Source organism: Cricetulus griseus (genome assembly GCF_003668045.3).
Source record: "Cricetulus griseus strain 17A/GY chromosome 1 unlocalized genomic scaffold, alternate assembly CriGri-PICRH-1.0 chr1_0, whole genome shotgun sequence".
Lineage (NCBI taxonomy): Eukaryota > Metazoa > Chordata > Mammalia > Rodentia > Cricetidae > Cricetulus > Cricetulus griseus.
The window spans coordinates 226,414,320-226,439,207 of NW_023276806.1; the positions used below are offsets into that span (position 1 = coordinate 226,414,320).

General features: G+C 38.5%; 1 protein-coding gene across 1 annotated transcript; it reads right to left on the minus strand.

Annotated features, from left to right (window-relative positions):
- Positions 1–11,439: 11,439 nt before the first annotated feature.
- On the minus strand, positions 11,440–12,393 carry LOC100753820 (olfactory receptor-like protein OLF3). The gene has a single exon (XM_027389721.1). The coding sequence runs from the start codon at positions 12,391–12,393 to the stop codon at positions 11,440–11,442; it is 954 nt and encodes a 317-aa protein (XP_027245522.1).
- Between the last annotated feature and the right edge of the window lie 12,495 nt (positions 12,394–24,888).

A 24,888-nucleotide genomic window follows, 5' to 3' on the forward strand; every position in this document is an offset into this window, starting at 1 on the left:
TCAAAGGCTTGCAGATAGGTGAAAAGCACAGGAAAATATACCAATGGCCTACAACTTCAGAAGCAGACTTCTGCTTTATGTGAGCAGAGGCTAGATCTCAGAAATCCAGACCCAGCAGCTGTATTGGAGGCCAAGCTGGTCTTAGAGACCCAAGATCAGAAGACTAGAGAGGAAAGAGAAACCAAAAAGCCAAAACATCCATACAACAAGGACAAACACAGGAATTAACACCTAGACCTGCAGCCATCCCAAATCCAGATGCCTAAACAAACACCAGTGTAAGAACACAGTCAATGACAGAAAGGGCATCTGGGCATCACCAGAGCCCAGCTATCCTATGACACCAAGACCTGAACAGTTCAGCACATCTGAAGCACAAGAAAAAGATCCTAAACTAGCTTTATGAAGATTGTAGTAGATATCCGTGAAGGGGAGATTAAAAATCCCTTAAATCAATTGAGGAAAAGACAAAAAACAATAACCCCCACAAAAATGCCACAAAAGCCAAGAAAAAACAAACAAACAGATGAAGAAAACTGTTCAAGACCTGAAAATGGAAATAGATGCAATAAAAAAGCATAAAAGGAGAGAATCCTGGAAATGGAAAATCTGGGTAAGTGAACAGGAACTACAGATGCAATAATCATCAACAAAATGTAAGAGATGAAAGAGAGACTCTCAGATAGAGGAAATAGATTCAACAGTCAAAGAAAATGCTAAATCTACAAGATTCCTAAACATAAAATATCCAGAAAATCTGGGACACTATGAAAAGACCAAATCTAAGAATAATAGGAATAGAAGAAGGAGAAGGAACTCACCTCAAAAATACAGAGAATGTACTTAACAAAGTTGTAGAAGAAAATTTTCCAATCCTAAAGAAGGACATGACTATAAAGGTGCAAGAATCTTACAAAAGCACCTGATATATTGGATTAGAAAAGAAAATCCACTCACAACATAATAATCAAAACTCTAAACATAGAACAAAGAAAGAACATTAAAAGTGGCAAAGGAAAAAAGACCAAGAAACATATAAAGACAGACCTATTAGAATTAACCTGATTTCTCAGTGGAGACCCTAAAATCCATAAGGGCCTGGACTGATGTCTTGCAGACTCTAAGAGACCATGGATACCAGCCGAAACTACTATACCTAGCAAAACTATCAAAAACATAGACGGAAACAAGATATTTCATGACAAAATAAATTAAAACAGTATCTGTCTACAAATCCAGCTACTAGATGGAAAAAGCTAACCCCAGGAAGTTACCTGCACCCACAAAAGGCAATAGAAAGAGAAAGGAAGGAAGAAAGGAAGGAAGGAAGGAAGAAAGGAAGGAAGGAAGTTAAAAAAACTTCTTAGAATTCAATGAAATGTATATCATACCCAAACTTATGGGACACAATGAAAGCAGTGCTAACAGGAAAGTTCATAACATCAATTTCCTTCATGAAAAATTTCAAGAGTTCCTATACTAACAAGTTAACAACATCAGAAGCTCTAGGATAAAAAGAAGCAAACACACCCAAGAGGAGTAGATGACAGAAAATAAACTCAGAGTTGAAATCAACAAAATAGAATGAGAACAATACAAAGAATCAATGAAACAAAGAGTTGGTTCTTCCAGGAAATCAACAAAATAGATAAACCTGTATCCAAACTAACTAAAAGCAGAGAGAGAATATACAAATCAACAAAACCAGAAACAAAAAATGACATAACAACAGACTCTGAAGAAAACCAGAGAATCACTAGGTCATACTCACAAAGCCTGTACTCCACAAAATTGGAAAATCTAAAAGAAATGGGCAAATTTCTTTATAGATACCACTTACTAAACTTAAATCAAGTTTAGCAATATTAGCAATTTAAATTGACTAATAATCCCCAAGGAAATGGAAGCAGTTGTTTAAAGTCTCCCAATACAAAAAAAGCCCAGAGTCAGGCAGTTTTAATGAAGAATTCTACCAGACTTTCAAAGAAGAGTTAATACCAATATTCTTCAAATTATTCAACAAAATAGTAGAAGAAACATTGCCAAGTTGAGGCCACAGTCACCCTGATACCCAAACCACACAAAGATACAACAAACAAAGAGAATTACAGACCAATTTCCCCCATGAACATTAATGCAAAAAATCTAAGTAGAATACTGGCAAATTGAATTCAAGAATACATCAAAAATATTATCCACCATGATCAAGTAGGCTTCATCTCAGAGATGCAGGGATGGTTTAATATATATATAAAAAATGTGTCAATGTAATCCACCATATAAATAAACTGAAAGAAAAAAAGCAACATGATCATCTCATTAGAGGACATGATCCAAATGTCAAAATCCAACACCCCTTCAAGATAAAAGACTTGGAGAAATCAGAAATACAAGGGACATACCTAAACATAATAAAAGCAAAATACGGCAAGCTGACAGCCAACATTAAATTAAACGGAGAGAAACCCAAATCAATTCCACTAAAATCAGGAACAAGACAAGACTGTCCACTCTCTCCATATCTATTCAAAATAGTAGTAGAAGTTCTAGCTAGAGCAATAAGAGAACTGAAGGAACTCAATGTATACAAATTGGAAGGGAAGAAGTCAAAGTATCACTATTTGCAAATGATGTGGTAGAATACATAAGCAACCCAAAACATTCTAATAGGGAACTCCTAGAGATGAAAATATCTTCAACAATGTATCTGGATACAAGATTGACTAAAAACAAAATCAGTAGCCCTTCTATACACAAGCATACATACAATAAATGGGCTTACAAAAGAAATCAGGGAAACAGCACTGTTAACAATAGTCAAAAATAATAAAAAAAATCTTGAGGTAACTCTAACCAAGCAAATAAAAGATGTGTATGACAAAAACTTCAAGTCTTTGAGTAAAGAAATTGGAGAAGATATCAGAAGATGGAAAGATCTCCCATGCTTAAGGATCAGTAGGATTAACAGTAAAAATGACCACTTACCAATAGCAACCTACAGATTCAATGCAATTCCCATTAAAATTCCAACACAATTCTTTACAGACTTTGAAAGAACAATACTCAACCTCCTATAGGAAGACAAAAAAAAAAAAAAAAACCAGGATAGATAAAACAATGCTGTTCAAGAGAAGAACTTCTGTGGTTATCACTATCCTTGATTTTAACCTCTATTGTAGTATAGTAATAAAAGCCACGTGTTGTTTGCATAAAAACAGGCAAGTGGATCAATAGAATTGAATTGAAGACATAGACATAAATCCATACACCTGATTTTTGGCAAAGAGTCAAAAAGGATACAATGGAGAAAAGAAAGCGTTTCAACAAATGATGCTGGTCTAACTGATTATCAGCATGTAGAAGAATGCAAATAGATCCATATCCATCACCCCCGCACAAAACTCAAGTCCAAGTAGATCAAAGGCCTCAACATAAATTCACATACACCAAACCTGATAGAAGAGAAGTGGGAAATAGCCATTAGTGCTTGGCACAGTAGACAACTTCCTGAACAGGACACTAAGGTCAATATTTACTAGATGGGACCTCATGAAACTGAGAAGCTTCTGTAAGGCAAAGGACATTGTCAATAGGACAAAACAGACGCCTACAGGTTGGGAAAAGATCTTCTCCAGCCCCACATCTGACAGAGGGCTGTTTTCCAAAATATATAAAGAACTTAAGAAACTAGACATCAACAAACCAATTAAAAAATGGGGTGCAGATCTCAACAGAGACTTCTCAGCAGAAGAGTCTCGAATGGCCTAGAAACACTGGAGCTGTTCAACATCCTTAGCCATCAGGTAAATGCAAATCAAAATCACTTTGAGATTCCATCTTACATTTGTGATAATGTCTAAAATCAAAATCAACCTACCATATGACCCAGTTATACCATTCGTGAACATATACCCAAAGTATGCTTAATCATATCACAGGGAAACTTGCTCAATTATGTTCATAGCATTTTTAATTATAATATTCAGAAACTGGAAACAACATATATGTCCCACTACTGAGGAGTGGATTTTAAAAAATGTGGTCCATTTACACAGTGGAGTATTACTCGCCTGTTAAAAACACAGACACCTTGCTCAATGAGCTCAATTCTATGGGCCCAGAACCTAAGAAGCCTTATTTGGGTGCCACTGACTCAGGGTCTTTCACAGTTTATAATTAAGATGCCAGCCAGGTGTGACAATTTTGATCTTACATGTTCTCTAAAGGTCCACCCCTATAGGGGTTAAAGGGCCTCACCCTAGAGGGCTTAAAGGTCCCACCCCAGAGGAATTCTACTGGGAGCTAGAAAAACTTTTAAGAGGAATGACTTCAGTGGGAGATCTTTAAGTCAGGAGAGGCATGCACTTGAAAGGGACATTAGTCTCTCTCCCTCCTTCTCTCGCTCTTTCCTCCTTTCATCTCCTCTTCCCTTCCATCATGAAACAAGAAAATAAGCAGTTTTCCTTTGACATATTTACATACCATTGCCATCCAACACCACTATCAAAGGGGTAAAACCAACGTGTCTACCTGACCATGAATAGTAAGCCAAAATAGACCTTTTCTCTTTGTAAAAAGCAAAGCAAAACAAATATACAAAAAAAAAAAAAAAAACCAAGAACCCACAGACACCAGGATATTTGCAGGCAAATGGTTGCAACAAGAAAAAAAATCATCCTCAGTGAGGTAACCTAGCCCCAGAAAGACAAACCTGATATGTATTCATAAGTGGATATTAGTGATAAAATAAAGAATAACTATACTATAATCCACAGACCCAGAGAGACGAGGTAACAAGGAGGGTTCACAGGAGGATGCCCAGATTTCCTTTGGAAGAGGCAATAGAAGAGATTTCACGAGTGGAGGGCAGGTGGGTGGCGGTGGGAATGTGAGAGATCAGGTTGGGTGGGCGACAGGGAGGGGAGAACTGAAGGAGACTACTGGTACGGCGGAGCATTTGGGAGTCAGGTAAAAACCTCAGCCAAGCGAGTCTCTCAGGAACACACAAGAGAGACCCAGCTAAGACTTCTAGCAATAGCAGATACATAGCTTGAACTGATGTTTTCCCGTGTCCATGCAAGACAGCAAGAGGAGAGAGTAGGAAACCAACCCAGTTACATAACTTTTGACCAACAGTCTGTCCTGCCTATTGGATGTGCTGCGGTAACAGTGGCCTAGAGATTGAGGGAGTGGCCAATCAATGACTGCTCTAGCCTAAAACCCATGCCAGGAGGATAAACCCAGCCCTGATACTGCCTGGAGTGCAAAGACCCAAAGGCTGGATGACTTAGAGACCTAGGACAGAGACCTTAGGACAAACATGACTGCAGGAAAAAAATCAACATAATTTGGCCTAATAATATTCTGCTATACACACAGATTGGTGCCTAGCCCAGTTGTCATCAGAGAGGCTTCACCCAGCAACTGATGGAAATGGATGCAGACCCACAGCCAAGTATTAAGAGAAGTTCTGGGGATCGTTCAGAAGAGGGGGAGAAAGGATTGTAGGAGCCAGAGGGGTCAAGGACACCGCAAAAAAACCCACAGAATCAACTTAATCTGGGCTCATAGGTGATCCCAGAGCCTGGACCGACAAGCAGGGAGTCTGCATGGGACTGACCTAGGCACTCTGTATATATGCGACAGTTGTGTAGCCTGGTCCTCTTGTGTAGCTCCTAACAGAGGGAACAGGGACTGTCTCTGTCTCTTTTACAGTCTTTTGGGACCCTAGTCCTCATACTCAGTTACATTGTTCAGCTTTAATACATGGGGAGGTGCTTAGCCTTACTGCAACTTGATTTTTGTTGATACTCATGGAAGACTTGCCCTTTCCTAGACACAAATGGAGGAAGAATTGATTGTGGGTTTGGGAACAGAGGGGTTGGAGAGGAGGGAGGGGAACCAGGAAGTAAAAGAAATGAATAAAATGTAAAGAATATTCAACATTAGCATTTTTTAGTCGGTGCAAATAAAATCTTCAAAGAGAAGTTGCTTTTCACTTACTTATGACCTTTGAAGAAGATGAAACTGTCCTCAACAGCTGTTGTCAAGGAGTTAGGCCAGTGGGTGCTCTCACACCGCATGCATTCTAAGTTGGTACAACAACTTTTAAAAATAGCTAAACAAACTAGTCATCCCTTCTTATGTCAGATTTTATTTCATCTAACAAAAGTAAAAACAGTTTGTTAGATGCTTTAAAAGTTTTTTTAATTATTGTTAAATGTTATAAATAATCCTAACAAACTCTGAAATAGCAACTGACAAAATGACACATCAGCAATAAAAGAATCAACCACTGTGATTTGCAACATCAATGTCTGAAATTCAGTATGCTAATTGAAAGAAGCCGGACTCTAAAATATGTTTCCACTCATACAATATTTTACAATAGGCAATTGCATGAACCTGAACTGTGATTTCCAGTGAGTGTTTGATGGGAATGTACTGCATATGTTCATCTTATTGATTATTGAATAAAGTACTTGTTTGGCAAATGAGACAGCAAGTTAGACGGGACTAGGATTCAAAGAGGACTCTGGGAAATGTAGTAGAGAAGTGGTGATCCAGGCAGGAAGTGACATAGCAAGGAGACTCATATTTAAGCAAGGAGAAACAGGAAGTGTCCCTTGCCCCTTCGCCTCCCCCAGCAGTGGGATGTGAGCCACCGGCAAGAGAGGGCACCAGCGAAAGGCATCCTCTATAAGATAAGTCTTATAAAATATATAGATTTATGATAATTCAGGCTGAGCTGACAGATGAGAAATCCTAGCCATTGGCCAAGCAGCTTTGTACTTAATATGTCTCTGTATTATTTTGTCCATCCAAGAGTGTTGTTGTCCAAAAGAACAGATGATATTTAAAAGAGAATATGGTATGTTTGGAGGGATAAAGCATTTCCATTTCCATATCTTCATCACAGTGATACTTATATAACTACATGCATTTTTCAAAAGTTGTAAAAATGCACAAGTGAATAAACATTACTATGTAAAGTAATACTAATAAAATAATGTTTCAAAAGAGTTGCCTGTTAGTATTTATTATAATTTGAATATTATTTAGAGTAAAGATTTCAAACTTATAGTAAGGAATAACTCTGTTGGATATAGTTCAATCTGTGTGATAAGAACATGATGCTTTTTAAATTTGAAACAAAAAAGCTGAAGTAATCTTAAATTTATTGATAATATTTACAAATCCCAAGTTACTAAAAGTTGATTCATTTGTGAGCCTTTTGAAAGCAAAGAACATCTGTTACATGTACATAGCACAGTGCTAGCTAGATGCACAATGGATATTTTTGAAATAAGTATATCCAAACAATGATCACATTACATTATGAGAGGTAGATTAAGTTCTAAAACAAACAATTCCAAAATAGTGACAGCTTACTACGCTGAGTCTTTATCTCATTCACGAAAATTTCTCATGTGGGTTATCCTGACAGTATCTTAGAATCTAGAACTCTCCACCAACAGGTACTCAGCTCCTGGGACCTAAGCCCTGTGCATTTTGCCCAGAAGAACAGGAGAGAAGCACTTCCTCTTTGACTGTAATTGATCTGTATATTTTCTCATTCCAACACTCAGAAGACAAGAAGCTACAGGTAGATACTCTTAATACCCACCCACCTCTGAAGCCCTTGTCTAGTCCATTATAACAAGATGGAGGTACCATAAAAGGAAAATGGGAAAATGGGAAGGAGCTTTAACTAGGGAAGAAAAGAGAGATAAATAACACAATGGGTATTTTAAAAAGTCATTGGGAAGTATTTTTTAAGCTTGCTTTGATATATATATATATATATATATATATATGTATAAAGATTATAATATATACTTACAAATGCATATATATGGTGTGTGTGTGTGTGCATATGCATGTGCGTGTGTGTGTATGTGTGTGTGTGTGTGTGTGTGTGTGTGTGTGTGTGTGTGTGTTGTTTTAATGCTCTCCCCAAGGGCCATAGACAATTTAACAAAAACCCCAGTGTCAGGCATGGGAAATCTCTCTTGTAGTTGTTGGTCAGGGGTATCCAACAGATTCATAAAGCAATATAAGCTATTACTATTGCCTTTGGTCATCTCTTAGGACTTGAAAGACTGTTGCTGAAGACACCACACTTCGAGCATTGGACTTCAAAGACTAGAGCTGGCTCTGACCTGGAAACTCCTTCTGTGGAGACTAGCTCTCGTAATATCTGAAGTTGCTATGTGAGGTGCGAAGGGAAAAAAGCCATCAGCAGTCCTATCCAACTACGCATCTTAGGAATCATAACAGACACTAATTTCATTCATGTTTAGGATACAGCCATAGTACATGTATTTTTTTTAACTCAACAAATAAACATCTGAATAAATTGGAGACTCTGATTTCACTTTGTTTTTGCTTCTGAATAAAGAAATAGTAGTGCAAAATGTAAGTTAAAAGGCAAGTGGAAATTGATACATGGTACAGAAATTCATTAAAAAATAGTAATTGAGTAATTCAAACTGCCCATGCAGAGGGACATTCATGTCAGTAGTCACAATATTTTATTATAGAAAAGAATAATTTTCTAATCAGTAGCCTTGTGGTCTAGGTCTTCATTCCTTACATTTTAATTTTGAAGCTATGGCTATAATCTTCCTTTTATCTGCATCTCTGTTTTACAACTTGGTGCTTTTCATATTTGCTTATTTTAGAGCTCACCTTGGTTGCATGCATCTCAACGTGGTGAAGATACATAGAAGCCCACATTCCTGTACTCATGTCTGTGGGCCAGTCTTTTTCTTTCATTGCCTTGAAGCCCCTAGGTAGGTTTCCAGATGTTAATCCTCGTGGTTCACAATATTATTTCCAGAAAAAAATGAAAAGATCGAGTCCAATAAAGCTTCTAAGTATAACAGGTGATATAGAGTCTGAAGAGTGTTTTCAAAATGTATACCCTCAGTATGCCACAAAAAACAAACAAACAAACAAACAAACAAAAAAAAAAACAGGCTGCACAGGAAATCCAACTGAGTAGTGTAGTGCTATTAAAAAAATAATTCCAGTACCTAGAAAAGGGAGTTAAGAGGAAGAATACAATTGAAAGGATTTCAGAGACTTAGAAAGATATTGCCCTACCCATGTCTTACTGAGATTTTTACTTGAACAATGATTTTTATATACATTATGCTTTTTAGAAGACAAACTGAGAGGGAAAACTCCTGGTCCCCAGACTGATAGCTGGGAAACCAGCATGGGACTGATCCAGACCTCCTGAATGTGGATGTCAGTGAGGAGACCTCAGAAATCTATGGGGCCTCTTGTAGTGGATCAGTACTTAACGCTACCATAGGAATGGACTTTAGGAGCCCATTTCACATAGAGGGATACTCCCTGAGCCTAGACACAAGGGGATTGGCCTAGGCCCTATCCCAAAGAATATGGCAGACTTTGAATACCCCCCCTATGGAAGGCCTCACCCTTCCTGGGGAGCAGAAAGGGTATGGGATGGGTAGGGTGTTAGTTGGGGGGGCAGGGGAGGAGGGGAGGGAGAGGGACATGGGATTGACATATAAAATAATTTTCTTTCTAATTAAAAAATTAAATAAATAAAAAGAACAGTGAAAATGCCATCAGTATTGTAGCAAGATACAAAATCAATTTACAAAACTCTGAAGCTTCCCTATGTAACAACAATAAACACATTGAGAAGGAAATCAGGGAAACAACTATTCACAATAGCTTTAATGGAAAAAACACTACATACAAATTAATCTAACTAAGGTGGTAAAATAATGAAAGTGATAAAAAAAACATTGCTGGAAAAAAATTGAACAAGATGCTAGAGGACGGAAAGGCCAAAAATAAATAAATAAATAAATAAATAAATAAATAAATAAATAAATAAGACAAACCAAAGTGATAGCTTATGATTAGTAATCATTAGATAAAGTTTTATTTTTTCTTTTTTGTAAATTTAAATTAGAAGCAATCTTGTTTTACATGACAATCCCAGTTCCACCTCCCTCTTCTCCTCCCCTGCCCCCCACCAACCCCCTATCCCATCCCCTATCTGCTCCTCAGGGAGGGTGAGGCCTTCCATGGGGGGAATCTTCAAAGTCTGTCATCATTTGGAGCAGGGCCTAAGTATCCAAATCTTGAAAAGTTGTATTTAATAAATTTATTAAAACACTGTTTTATCTTCTCAATGAAGCAATAATACTTTCTCACCTTCTACTGAGAATGTTTTTCACAGGTACCTAAGACTTGTCATCTCAAGAAAGATACCTTAGCCAAAGGTTAGTCCATTGAGAAAATCTGGTCTTAAAAGCTGCATAGAACAAAAGGAGAAATATATAAATATAACAGATGGAATGTGACTGTGCTAATCTGTCACTACATAACAATGCCCCAGTATTTCTACTTCCTAAGAAATAAAAGTTGAAATCACCTTCACATAAAGCTCTCAAAGCATTGGGGGGGGCTGTTTATGGGTAAAGATGTCATGGAATGGTGAAAAGTTACAAACATATGTCCAAGGGAACAGCCCCACCCAGGAGGACTCAGCATCTTCCTGTATCTCCTTCTGTAGTAGTGAAATGCAGGTAGTATGTAAGGATTCTCTTTCTTTGAATATGGCAAAGGCATATTTCTTTTGTCACATATTGTCATTGATATTTTATAATTTTGTCATAATTTATGTTATTTATGCTTCTACAATTTGGAGAAAGGATTAGTCCAATTCAATATTTTATATTGGCACCTTTTAGATATGCAATGAAGTCTCTTTGGAATTAATGGAATGTGGTCTCTTAACATCTTAAAGTTTTATTGGCCAATTATATCCCTGTATATGAAACCTTTGGTTAACTCCCTTTAAGGGTGAATTGAGAGTCTCATTTTATCTTTCTTCAGTGAATTGCATTAACAGACAGACAGCCATTGGTGCTCCATGTAGACGATTGTACACAGAAACATCTTAAAAGCTTTAGCAACAGTTTCTTCCAATGGTTGACTCACTCAGTAGCTGCCTCTGACTAAATAGACCATGCATTATTTGACTTTACAGATATGGAAATACATTTCTGGCTTGAGGAAAACACCATAATCTTTTCTGAAAGGCATTGATATACATACATGTACAGAGTACCTTGTGGGCAAGGTAGGTTTCAAGAAAAGGTTCATGACTTTAGGAAATGCAACAAATTGAAACGGTTAGTAGTTTTTTTTTAATTGTCATATGGTAAAAATTGATACTGAATAATGGTGTGATCTCAGTGACAGCAGTGCTTTGCTTTGCTGTGACATAAAAATACACCCACACCCAGCACAGTCACTCAAGTCCCCACATAACATCACCAGTCATGTTACATCAGATCCCATCTTTGTCTCCATGGCAATGCCTGTCATATCTGAGTTGGGAGTAGAACACAGAAGCAAAGCCCTTTTCACCGCCATGTTCATGCTTCCTCAGGTTTTCAGTTTTAATGTGAACCCAGACAATTGTCCCAGTAGTTTCTGCCAAGCCCCCTTCACCTCCTTATTCCTTAGACTGTAAATCATGGGGTTCAACATGGGTGTCAGAATTGCATAGAACAGAGAAATCAACTTCTCCTGAAGGACAGAGGGGCTGGAGTGGGGCTGGATGTAGGTGAAAATGGCCATGCCATAGCACAGGGCAACCACAGTGAGGTGGGAAGCACAGGTGTGGAAGGCTTTCCTTCTTCCTTCTTTTGACTGGATCTTTAGGATGGTGGAGATGATTTGGATGTAGGACAAGAGAACCAGGCAGAATGGGGTCATCAGGAGGATGATGCTAGATGCCATAATAGCAACTTCATTAGTAGAGGTATCCACACAGGCTAGCCTGACCACAGCAAGAAGCTCACAGGATATATGATCAATGTACACATTGGTGCACATGGGCAGCTGGAAGGTGATAACAGTCTGCATGACTGAATTTATGGAGCCACTGACCCAAGATACAATAGCCATCCTACTGCACAGTCCTGTATGCATGATGGCAGAGTATCTCAGTGGATTGCACACAGCCACGTAGCGGTCATAGGCCATCATTGCCAGAAGAACAAATTCAATCCCTCCTAAGCCCAGAGAGAAAAATAACTGTGCTGCACAGCTCAGAAATGGAATTGCTTTGTGTGCTGCAAGAAAATGAGCCAGCAGCTGGGGGACTACGCTTGTGGCGTAAGACACATCCACAAGGGACAGGTTGGTGAGAAAGAAATACATGGGAGTGTGGAGTCGGCTGTCGAGTCTGATCAGAAGAATAATGAGGAAGTTCCCCAGCACTGTCACCAGGTACATGAGCAAGAACAAGACGAAGAGGGAGACTTGAGTGTCCCAATCTCTGGACAGGCCAAGGAGGATGAATTCATGCACCCATGTCTGGTTGTCTGTTCCCATCGAAAATTGTCAGTCTGCAGCGGAAGTCAAACAGGCGTTCATCAGCACACACAAAAACATAATACTCTTTTTTTATTTTAATGGATTGGGATTTATTTCTGTGACTGGGTAAATAACTAAATTAGACAGATATAAAAGAGAAATAGCAAATTAATTACCCTAAAATCTACCATTAGTTCATTAAAGAGATTTTTTAACATATACATTGAGCTATTCACTTTCTTATTTTTTATTGGAATTACAAACAAGATTGAATTATATGACAATCCCAGTTCCCTTCTTCCTCCCATCCCCCCCCAACTAAAACCCTACCTATCACATACCCTTTCTTCTATTCTTCACCTGACTCAACCTTTCTGCTCCCTCATGACCTCTGCATCCTTCCTCTTCTTCCCTTCTTACAAGAATGAGAAGAGAAAAATAATACTCTTGATTCATCTGTGTAATATATTCATATATCATCATTGGGGCCAATGGTCTTTTCAACCTTTAGTGAACTTGGGGAAGGAAATATGATTTTTCTTTTCATCCTTTAAAATGTGTTGTTCTTGAGAATCTATCCTTGGTGTAACTCAAGAGATGGATCAGAATTTGTTGCTCTTTCAGAGAACCAGGGTTTGGTTTCAAGCACCTATATGGTAGCTCACAGCCATCTATACTTCCTGATGCAGGGCCTCCAATGCCTGCTAACATCTGTGGGCACCAGGCATCACAGTCTTATGGTACCCCTACATACTTGCATCCAAAGCACTCATACACATAAACCAAATAAAGCATTTTTTCTTAAAACAGATAGTCTAAAGATCTATCTTCCAAGAAAGTCAAAATGTGGATGCTTAGATGATTTAAATAAAAGGAAGCAAATATTTTAGTCTTTGTCACCCAGATCAGAATATAAGTATGGATTTTGGTGCAAGTGTAGTTGGATAGACATTCCCATGTTACTTTTGCTGTGCAAGCACCTTTTCAGGACACCTGCTATGTAATAATATGAATGCTGACCAGAAACTTGTTATGTTGAACTTTTTTAATTGGCTGTTATTGCTAGATAGTCACCAACATTCCCTTTACCAGTGCAGAGTTAGAGAGCCTGAGGACAGGGAAAGAGTTTGGTCAGAGATGTCTGAGCTGGGTGGGCAAAGTTGTCACTGTTTCAACCCTCTTACCAGACAAAGGACAAAAGAGAGCAGTCAGTTCCAGAAATCTCTGTCATCCATGGTTCAGACAACCACATGTTTCTCAGCTCCTCTTAACATCCTCGTCACAACCTGACTGCTTTCAACAGCTTCTCCTTTGCTCCTCACTCCTGTTCCTTCCACCTGCACCTACCATTTTGCTTTTGTAAAATCACAAGCAGCCCGAGAAAACACCTAACCATCACTTTAAAAGACAGTATAGAATTTAATTTCTAACAATCTCAAAAAAGCAGTTCATTAGGAAAAAAAATATGTCAACAGGTGAGTGTAAATGATGCAGTAAATCTGAGTTGGAGGGGTTCCTTTAATGTGTTAATTCTGCAGACATACTTAGCACCACCTCTGCCAGAAGCTGGGATTTCAGGGTGAATACTGCCCCCCCCATTTCAAACTGCAGAGCAAATGGAGGAGAAGACACAGAACCAAAATGGAATATTGGCTAGTGAAGGGTGCCCGTTGCACTGGCTTGCTGCCTGGAGAGCAAGCAGGCAAGAGTCTGACTCATGTTCTCCTCTTGTCTACTGCCAGCTCCACTCCTGCCATGTCTCATAGCCTCTGCAACTTCTCCCTAAGGCCTGGAGAAAGCTGTTTAGTCTATACATACATACATACATACATACATACATACATACATACATACATACATACATACATACATAGTCTAGGTGGCTGAAATGGCCACTGGTAAAATTCAGATTGGGAGATGAGCATGCAGGCAGAGTTCCTGGACAGGCAGGTGTCAGTTATTAGCTATGATAACTCATCTTGACTTCCTGCTCTCCACTTCCTTCAGGATTTTTTTCTTTCTCTTTATCAATCTCAGGGTTCTTTGCTCTGAGGTAGGCACTGTCTCCTTCAAACTTCTCCTTCACTATAGAAAATATGCATATGCAAATATATGGTTGGTAAAGAATGTTTGTTCTGCATGTATTCTAGAATTAGGTGTAGCTCATGGCAGGCATCCACTTTCCAGATTCACTTCCTATTATCTGGCCTATAAGCTGTGGAAAATTCTACTCATTGACATATAAAAGTTCGAAGCTCAATGATGATCTGCAAATATTAAATCTGCAGACTTTTGTCCTATACTTGTTTAATATTCCTCTCTTCTTAATCAATGAGGACTCAGCTGTATCCAATTCTCCTCTTGTGTTCGTTCTCCATTCATATTTTCCTCTCTATAATTGGGGTAGTTTCTTTAAATTCCCTTGCTGGGTTGCAGTGAGCATTTCCCAAGATTGTGTACTCAGAGCGTGTACTGTTCTCTCTTCAGTTATTTCTTGGGAGACTTGCTGATTTTACTACCATCATCTAGTCTGTGTACTTGAGTTCAATTAACTCTGCAATAGCCTCCCAGACTTTTCCCTAAAGTAGATCAAACAACTTAAATGAGTATTTCCTAAATCTCTCTCATCAATAACTATATTCATCTCCCTACACACTGGATTCCTTTCCAACTGTCTTTTAGTACTGATGATAATAAAAACTTTGTTACATATTACGTATCTCTTCCATTCCCTCTCATGTTATCATGACTGCCTTATGGAGTACATGATTCCTTAGTCATAGCCCTCATGTAATGTTCACCCAGCCCAAAGGCCATATCTTGTACTCCAAATCTACCATTCAAAAGACAAATTTACTGATGTAGTTTTCATGTGCAACAGATCTATAATGTTTAAGTGTTTTTGGAATTGCGTTAGTCATTGACAGAGTTCCACATAATTCATAATCTATCCCTATGCTATTATTTATTTTACTAATTTTATGATGATTTTATACATAAAGAATTTTTATTGAAATCAGTTTCTAGTACTTGTAATGCTCGGATAGAAGTACTCGTAATGCCGTCCTGATATTTTGCATGACTATGATTAACCTTCCATAATTGCAATTTATTTCTAAGGAAATCTTATTGTGGTTTAAAAATAATTAATATACATATGCACATTTACATACATACATACATACATACATACATACATACATACATACATCCTGCATTTGAGAACACAAATGGAAGAAACGTGGTGGCTGGATGTTTTAACATAGCTACAGTTAGTGGCATCTCCACATTACTTCATGCTTATTTTTTATCAAAATATAGTTAAGTTTCTTTCCTTATTTCACTATGAATAGATGAGGTTCCAAATACTGATTTCATGACAAACCATTCCAGTTAGGAAGCCAGAGCCTGGTCTGTGTAGCTATAGACAATCCATGGTTTCTATAGATCACCCTAAATTTGTGATTCTTCATTGACAACTTAAAAAACAAAGTATAAAATAGAATAAATATTTGCTCTCTTTACATGTATAAACAAGACAAAAACAATAAGCTGGCGAGTCAAGGATAAGCCCATAGCTGACATTAAGAACACACTGGTGTTAAGCAGTGGACATGGTGACCATGTCAGTTTTACTGAGCTCTGCCTCCTCCACAACTCCACTTTGTGTTCTTTGTTCAACTGCAGGCATTATTCCTGTTTGCCAGGCATCCTCCATGCTCCAGTGATAATTAACAATATCCTATTTTGTGTTATCTGAATCACAGTATCCACATATTCATCACACCTCAAGTAACACATTTAAACACTCTTTAAGATACATTGGTGTGCTCAAAGTTAAACAATGCAAGTTCACCTATCAGAACATCATGTTGAAACAAGACCTACACCTGTAGTTCACTGCGTGAGACATGAGTATCACAAAGGAAGGACTTTCTTTTACTGTGTTTTAAAAATTGTAGTAGGAGGTATAACTACTATGACCATAATGAGTATCATGTAGTAAGCATTACAGCAAGAAAAGTTTTGCAACTTGGGGCATAGCTTAGGGGTAAAGCATGTACTTACCACATGTAGGGTCCTGGCTTTAATCCCTGGCATGAGAAAAGAAAAGAAATAATGCAGGAGAAAGAGAATAGGGTAGGGATTCTTGAAGTATTCTATGAAAAAAAATTATGTCTTCTGACCTCTACATCACACCTCCCTCCTGCCAAGGCTCAGGGAATATCACAGATGATGGGGAAGAGAGATTGTAAGAGCCAGGGTGATATGACAACTTGGAGAAAATACTGTCTTCTGGATATAACAGGACGGCTGAACTCACAAAATCACAGTAGACATCATTCCATAACTCCTGCACAAGATCACACCAATTAATATCCCAGCATGACAGCTGATTGTTACCAGGTATGGGAGAGTGAATTTCCTTTAAGAATGTGTCTCCTGGTAGGTGGACCATGCTCCAATGTGTTACCCCATAGCCACAAGTCTGTGAAAATATCACATTTTATTTGTCAGGTAACTGAATGTGAAATAATTACCTTTGTTTGGCCCTAGTGAAAATTGCCTTCATGTGCCTTTGAGAATTATTGAGTAATTACTCACTGCAGCAATTTATCAAGAATTAAATGTGTGCTCTATAACAAAGAAACAAAGAGCAAAAAAAGTGTTCTAGATCCTTTAGACAAACTTCTTTGTGGCATAATGCATGCAATTTAAAAATAAAGCAATAGTCAATAAATCTTTTTTTTCAGTCTACTCACTGATTACATGGAAACTCATATTTTTCTCATAAGATTTTAACCTAGTTCTGAATTATAACAAGCCAAATATTGTTCTTTCACGAATTCAACCTTATATATAGTCACTCACTGTTTTATAGTTTTTCTTCCCCTTTTTTCCCCATTTTCTGCCTTTTTATAACTTCTTTAAATGGAAGTGTTTGTGACCTGAAACAAAAAGAATGAAAAGTAAGGAATTCATTCACACAGCTGCGCAAATTCATATAAAAGCTAGACTGGCATTTATCTAGATGATATGGGTAAAGTTTGACTTCAGATTCTCCCACCTCCCTTGCTCTGGATTTGTCTTCTACTATTTCATCTCTAAGTCACATGATTTCATACAGTTTTCTCTGTCTGTCTGCACCAGGGCACATTCTAGAGGACATGGCTTCTCCTATGTGAGCACCCTTTCCTCTCCTCTTCCAAAAACAGAACATTAAGAGAGTCCAGATTTGACATCAAATAAACACATTTCTAATGCTAAATCACAGACAGCGATTTGAGTATATTTGATATTAACATCTGTGTCTTAAAGTCAAGAATTCAGGCATCACTTAGTCTGTTAAAATTTATTCAGATCTGCACAGCTGACCATTCTGTGGGGACTTCTATGTGCACCCAGCTCCTTACATCTTTGCAGGGTGCCTGGGAGGCAAGAGTATACTTCCATGTAAGAATTGGATTTCTAAAAACAAGATCCCCATCACTTGTACCTAGTGCACCTTCCTCATTTCAAGACTCCAGTATAAATAAGAGTGTGGTGGTTGAATGAAAGTGGCCTCCATAGATGTATAGAGAATGGTACTACGAGGAAGTGTGTCTTTGTTGCAGTAGATGTGGCCTTGTTGGCAGAAGTGTGTCACTGGGGGCAGGCTTTGAGGTTTCAGAAGCCCAAGCCAGGCCCAGTGTTGTTTTCTCTTCCTGCTGCCTACTAATCCAGATGTAGAACTCTTGGCTGCTTCTCCAGCACCAAGTCTGCCCGTGTGATGCCATGATGACAATGTACTAAACCTTTCAACTGTAAGCCAGCCCCCATTAAATGCTTTTCCTTTATAAGAGTTGCTATGGTCATGGTGTCTCTCCACAGCAATAGAAACCCTAACGAAGACAGATAATTTAAAAGCTATGTGATCAGTTGATCATCAGATCAGAGGTAAGAAACATGACCTGTAGGCTCTCACACAAACAGCAGAAACTCTCCCTTGACTGGCACCACACAACCATCCAATGTGGGTCAGCAGATGTCTTCTCATGCTTCTGTTTGTATTGCTTTCTAACCATGTTTTAAGTGGCACTCTGTGTTCCTGGATGGGAGCATCCCACAACACTCAAGTTACCATTGCAAAGACAAAAGAACTGAGGGATTGGTACTGGGTTATCACTTCCCTTCCTGATAGTCAGCATTATGTTTTATTAACCAGAGGAATAAGTGCACTGTACATTTAACTTTGACATATCTCTGTTGGACAGATGCTTAAGTAACTTAGGCACCACCCTAATTCTCCTCCTTCTCCTCCTCTTCCTCCTCCTCCTCCTCCTCCTCCTCTTCCTCCTCCTCCTCCCACTCCAGCACATATTGAGAAATAAGTTTCTACTTAGGAAACATTGTAACTACTAACAGTATTACAGGATTTTTCAGTGTCCTATCCATCCTGAATTCAGAAAAAAAAATTCTTTCCATTATTTCTGCTAGTAAATAATAAGTTATCATTGAACATCTTGCATCATTTTTAAAAATCCAAAGTCCATCATACATATTGCAATCAGGAATGGTGAGGACTCTAGCAGACCTTTTAATATTCAGGGTTGTTTTAGGTATCTTGGGCTTTTTGTTGTTCCTTATGAAGTTAACAATTGTCCTTTCAAGATCTATAAAGAATTGGGTTGGAATTTTGATGGAGATTGCATTGAATCTATAGATTGCTTTTGGTGGGATGGCCATTTTTGCTGTTGTTCCTGCCAATCAATTCAATTTCTTTCTTCAAAGACTTGAAGTTTTTTTTTTTTTTATCACACAAGTCTTTCACTCACTTGGTTAGAGTTACCCCAAAATATTTTTAAGCTTTTGTGAAAGGTGTTGTTTTACTGATTTCTTTCTCACTCTGTCATTTGTATGCAAGAGTGCCACTGTACTACAGAGCCGTAATAATTAAAACAGCATGAGTTTGGCAAAAAACAGACACATAAATCAATGAAATCTAATTGAAGACCCAGACATAAATCCATGCACCTATGGACACCTGATTCTTGATAAAGAAGTCAGAACTATACATTGAAAAAAAGACAGAATCTTCAACAAATACCAGTCAATATGTTGAAAATGCAAATAGATCCATACTTATCACCCTGCAAAAAACTCACATCCAAATGGCTCAAAGGCCTCAACATAAAACATGATACAAGAAGAGAAAGTGGGTAACAGCTTTGAATTCATTGGCACATGAAAATATTCTCAGAACAGGGACTAAAATGTACAATTAGTAAATGAGACCTCATGAAATTGAAACATTTCTGTAAGGCAAAGGACACCATCATTAGGAAAAAATGGCAACCTACAGAATGGAAAAAGATTTTTATTTACATTCAGTAAAAGACTAATATCTAAAAAAATATGAAGAGCTCAAGAAACTAGACATCAAAAAACCAAATAATACAATTTAAAAATGGGGTATAGTTCTAAACAGAGAATTCTCAATAGAAGAATCTCGTATGGAGTTCTTGGATAAGATGGTCCCATGGAAATCCCCAAACAACCCAGGCTGTTGTCAAGAAAACACATTGCTCTCCACGAACTGACAACAGAGCTCTCTAACTGAGGACAATAGCCATACAACTCACTGAAGCCATGGACTAGATGGAGTCTTCACCCCTGTGTTCTAGTGTCTTTGGGTAGAAAGTTACTCGGCAGGCTACCAAAAGATCAACATAAACACCAACCCAGCACAAAAATCTTTGACCTATAAATCTGAACTGCACACAAGACAAACTAGGGTGAGACTAGATATTCCAGGAACCTAGAAAAAAACCAAATGCCACACACACACACACACACACACACACACACACACACACACACACGCACGCACATGCACGCACGTGAGCATGCACGCACACATGCACACATGCACAAATGCATGCATGCATAGTGGGGGAACAGCAATAAAATGACTCCTAACGACACTCTGCTATACCAATAGATCAGTGACTTGCTCAACCATCATAGAAAAGCTTCCCTCTGCAGCAGATGATAACAAACACAGAGAGACCCACAGCAGACATTATGCATAGAGTGAGAGACCTTGGAACACTCAACCCTACATCCCTCCCCTCAGGGCTCAAGAAACACTGAAGGAAAGGAGACAGGAGAGCAATAGAACAAAGACTTCTAAATCAACACGATCAGTGCACATATGCACAGAAACTGAAGCAGCATGCATAGGGTCTGCGCAGGTCTGCACCAGACGGGACCCTAGAGATGAATGGAGAAGAGGACATACGGCCCCAGTCACTCCAATCAACGACAGCATGGCAATAAGAATGCAGTTTCTTCGAAGGGAGTCTCACTGAGGAAAGCAACTACTCTATAGGGTTAGCTATGTGCTCTTTGGAGGTGCCTCGATTAACAGCATCATATTAGGGCTTTTTCTTTTATCAAAACCAAATTTTATTGTTTTTATATTCTTATCCTGATTTTATTTATATTTGTTTTCTTCTCTCCTTTTATACAGTAGATCATATACATATATATGTATAGGTCATACACACACACACACACACACACACACACACACACACACACACACACACAATTATACCTTCCAGTTTCATGGGGTTTTATTTGAATATATGCATTTTTATTCATCTATTTATTTTACATTCCAGCCATAGCCTCACCCCATCCTCTCCTCCAAGCCTCTCTCCCCAGCTCCCCCCTTAAACCCTCTCAACTCCTTTGTCTTCCATCTCCACCTAGAAAAGGGCAGGTCTCCTGTAAGTGATACTAGAACATGGCCTATCAAGTTGCAGTAAGACTAAGAACCTCCCCATGTATTAAAGTTAGGACAGACGACCCAGTATGAGAAGTAGGGCTCCAAAATCTGGTAAAGGAGTCAGAGAAAGCCCCTATGCCCACTAGGGGTCTAATAAGAGGACCAAGCTATACAACTGTAACATACATGTGGAGTCCCTAGGTCAGTCTCGTGCATGTTCCCTGGTTGTCAGTTGAGTCTCTGTGAGCCCCTACGAGCCCAAGTTAGTTGATTGTGTGAGCCTTCACGTGATGTCCTTGACTCCTTTCTCTTCCTCCTAAGCAGGATTCCTGAGCTCTGCCTAATGTTCGGCCATGGGTCTCTGCATCTGTTTGCATCAGTTGCTGGATGATGACCATCTGATGACAATTGAGGCAGGCACCAGTCTTGTCACAGAGAAAGCCAGTTCAGGATTCTTATGCCCTGTTGTTGGGAGTCTCAGCTGGGGTCCTTCCCATGGATTCCTAGGAGATCCCTGTAGCAGGCTTCTGCCTGCCCTGGAAATGCACACTCACAGTGGTTCCCTCAGCACCCTCCTCCTCCATGGCCCCAACCTGATCACCGATGTTCCCACTCCCACCCGGTGTTTTCCTTGTTACCTAGTCTCTCTAGGCCTGTGGATTGTAACAGCTATCCTTTATTTTATAGACAATATCCACTTTATATTTCCCGTGTTTGTCTTTATCTGTTTGGGATAATTGTTTTCTAGTTCCATCCATTTACCTTCAGATTTTCTGTTGTCCTTTGTTTTTAACGGCTGAGTAATACTCCATTGTGCAAACATACCACATTTTCTTTATCCACTCTTATGTAGAAGTACATCTCGGTTGTTTCCAGGTTCTGGCTATGAACATAGTTGAGCAAGTCTCCCTTTGGTGTGATGGAGCATCCTTTGGGTATATGCCCAAGAGAGGTGTTGGTGTGTCTTGTGGTAGATTGATTCCAAGTTTTCTGAGGAACCACCACACTGACTTCCAAAGCCGACACACAGATATGCACTCCCACCAGCAATGGAGGAGTGTTCCCCTTACTCCAAATACTCTCCAGCATGGGTAACATTGTTTGCGGGTTTTTTTTTTTTATCTTAGCCATTCTGACAGGTGATAAGATGAATCTCAGAGTGGTTTTAATTTGCATTTCCCTGATGGCTAAAGATGTTAAACATCTCCTTAAGTGTTTCTGGGCCATTTGAGATTCTTCTGTTGAGAAGTCTCAGTAAGGTGTCCCCTACAAGTCTCTGTTTAGATCTGTACCCCATTTTTAATTGTATTATTTGGTTTGTTGATGTCTAGTTTCTTGAGTTCTTTATATATTATGGAAAACAGCCCTCTGTCAGATGTGGGGTTGGTGAAGGTCTTTTCCCATTCTGTGGGCTGCCATTTTGTCCTGTTGATGGCATCTTTTGCCTAATAGAAACTTTTCAATTTCATGAGATCCCATTCATTAATTTTTGACCTTAGTGTCTGTGCTATTGTTGTCCTGCTCAGGAAGTTGTCTCCTGTGCCAATGTACTCAATGGTATTTCCCACTTTCTCTTCCATCAGGTTCAGTGTATCTGGATTTATGTTGAGGTCTTTGATCCACTTGGACTTGAGTTTTGTGCAGGGTGATAGACATGGATCTATTTACATTCTTCTTTTTGCTGACATCCAGTTGGGTCAGTACCATTTGTTGAAGATGTTTTCTTTTTTTCCATTGTATAATTTTGGCTTCTCTGTGGAAAATCAGGTGTCTATAGATGTGTGGATTTATGTCTGGATCTTTGATTCAATTTCATTTATACACCTGCCTTTTTCTATGCCAATACCATGAAGTTTTTATTAGCTGGTAGTAGATTTTGTTTCTGTAAAGGCTTGTTCTAGCTATCCGGTGTTTTTTGTTTTTCCATATGAAGTTGAGTATCGTTCTTTCTAGGTTTGTAAATAACTGGGCTGGGATTTTAATGAGGATTACTTTGAATCTGTAGATTGCTTTGGGCAAAATGGCCATTTTATCAATTTTTACCAATCCATGAGCATGGAAGCTCTTTCCATCTTCTGATATCTTCTTCTATTTCTTTCTTCAAAGACTGAAGTTCCTGTCATACAGGTCTTTCACTTGCTTGTTTAGCATTACACCAAGATATTTTATAATGAGGGTATTGCAAAGGGTATTGATTCACTGATTTCTTTCTCGGCCCAATTATCCTTTGTATATAAGAGGGCTACTGATTTTTTGTAGTTAACCTTTTATCCAGTCACTTGACTAAAGGTGATTATGAGTTGCAAGAATTCCCTGGTAAAGTTTTTGGAGTCACTAATGTATACAATCATACTATCTGCAGATAATGATTCTTTGACTTCCTTTCCAATTTGTATACCCTTGATTTCCTTTAGCTCTCTTATTGCACTAGCTAGTACTTCAAGTACTATACTGAATAGGTATGGAGAGAGTGGACAACGTTGTTCTTGATTTTACTGGAATTGCTTTGAATTTCTATCCATTTAATTTGATGCTTGCCATTGGCTTGCTGTATATTGATTTTATTTTGTATAAGTATGTCACTTTTATCCCTGATCTCCCCAAGACTTTTATCATGAAGGGATGTTCGATTTTGTCAAAGGCTTTTTCAGCATCTAATGAGATTATCATGTTTTTCTTTTAATTTGTTTCTATGGTAGATTATATGAACTGGTTTTTGTATATTTAATCATCCCTGTATCTCTGGGATGAAGCCTACTTGGTCATGGTGGGTCATACATACATAGATCATATACATATATATTATAGATCATATATATGATATCACACACACACATATATATATCTTTCATTTTGGTGTTTTTAATGGGATTCCCAAGTGTGCAAATGAATGAGTTTGTTTCTTTTTCCTTTTCTTGGACTCTTCATTCTGATCATTCATTTTGTCCAATTCAGATATATTAGTTTTTGTTTTATCCTACTTAATTTTATTTTTACTCATTAGAAACATGCTCATTTTCTTTTATTTCAGAACATGAAAATTTATTACTGTGTTTCCATGGTAAAAATTTATGATCTTGGTCTTTCCTTGTTGCCTTTGTACAGAGCCAAAAGAGACACACTGGTTACTTTAACAACCTGAAAATGGACTCTAGTAATATCACCTACAGCATGACCTTTTTGATCAAATCCTGCAACCAGAACTTTATAGAGTTTTCCCCAGTGATGTCCAAGCCATCACCAATGATGGGCTCAAACTGTGTAACCTTGCTGATCCTGATAGGCTGCACCTGACGCACTTACTGGCAGTAGGATTATCTGTTTGGCTTCCCAGCACAGCTGTCTTTGCAGGAGAAGCACCTCCAAAAGCACTGGCCTTCAGGCTACTTCTGATGTGCTTTCTTGTGTTGCTTATCAGGTCTCGTCTGCGGCTGGAGAGCTTCCTGGCAGTAGAGAGATCAGGACACTTGCCCATCTTGCTGAGCCACAGGCCCAAGTACCTATTTGTTTTCTAATGAGAGACATAAGGGGGTTGAGCTAGCTGGAAGGAGGTAGGCAGAAACTGGGAATAGAAGAGGAGGGGAAACCATAATCAGGATGGGAGGCAAAAAAATGTATTTTCAATAAAAAGAAAATATGCCCATTTCAGAAGGATGGCCCTCAAACCTGCATTTCTATCAAAAAGAAAAGAATAAAATAAAAGAGAAATGTAATCTGTTTTGGAACACAATCTGACATGA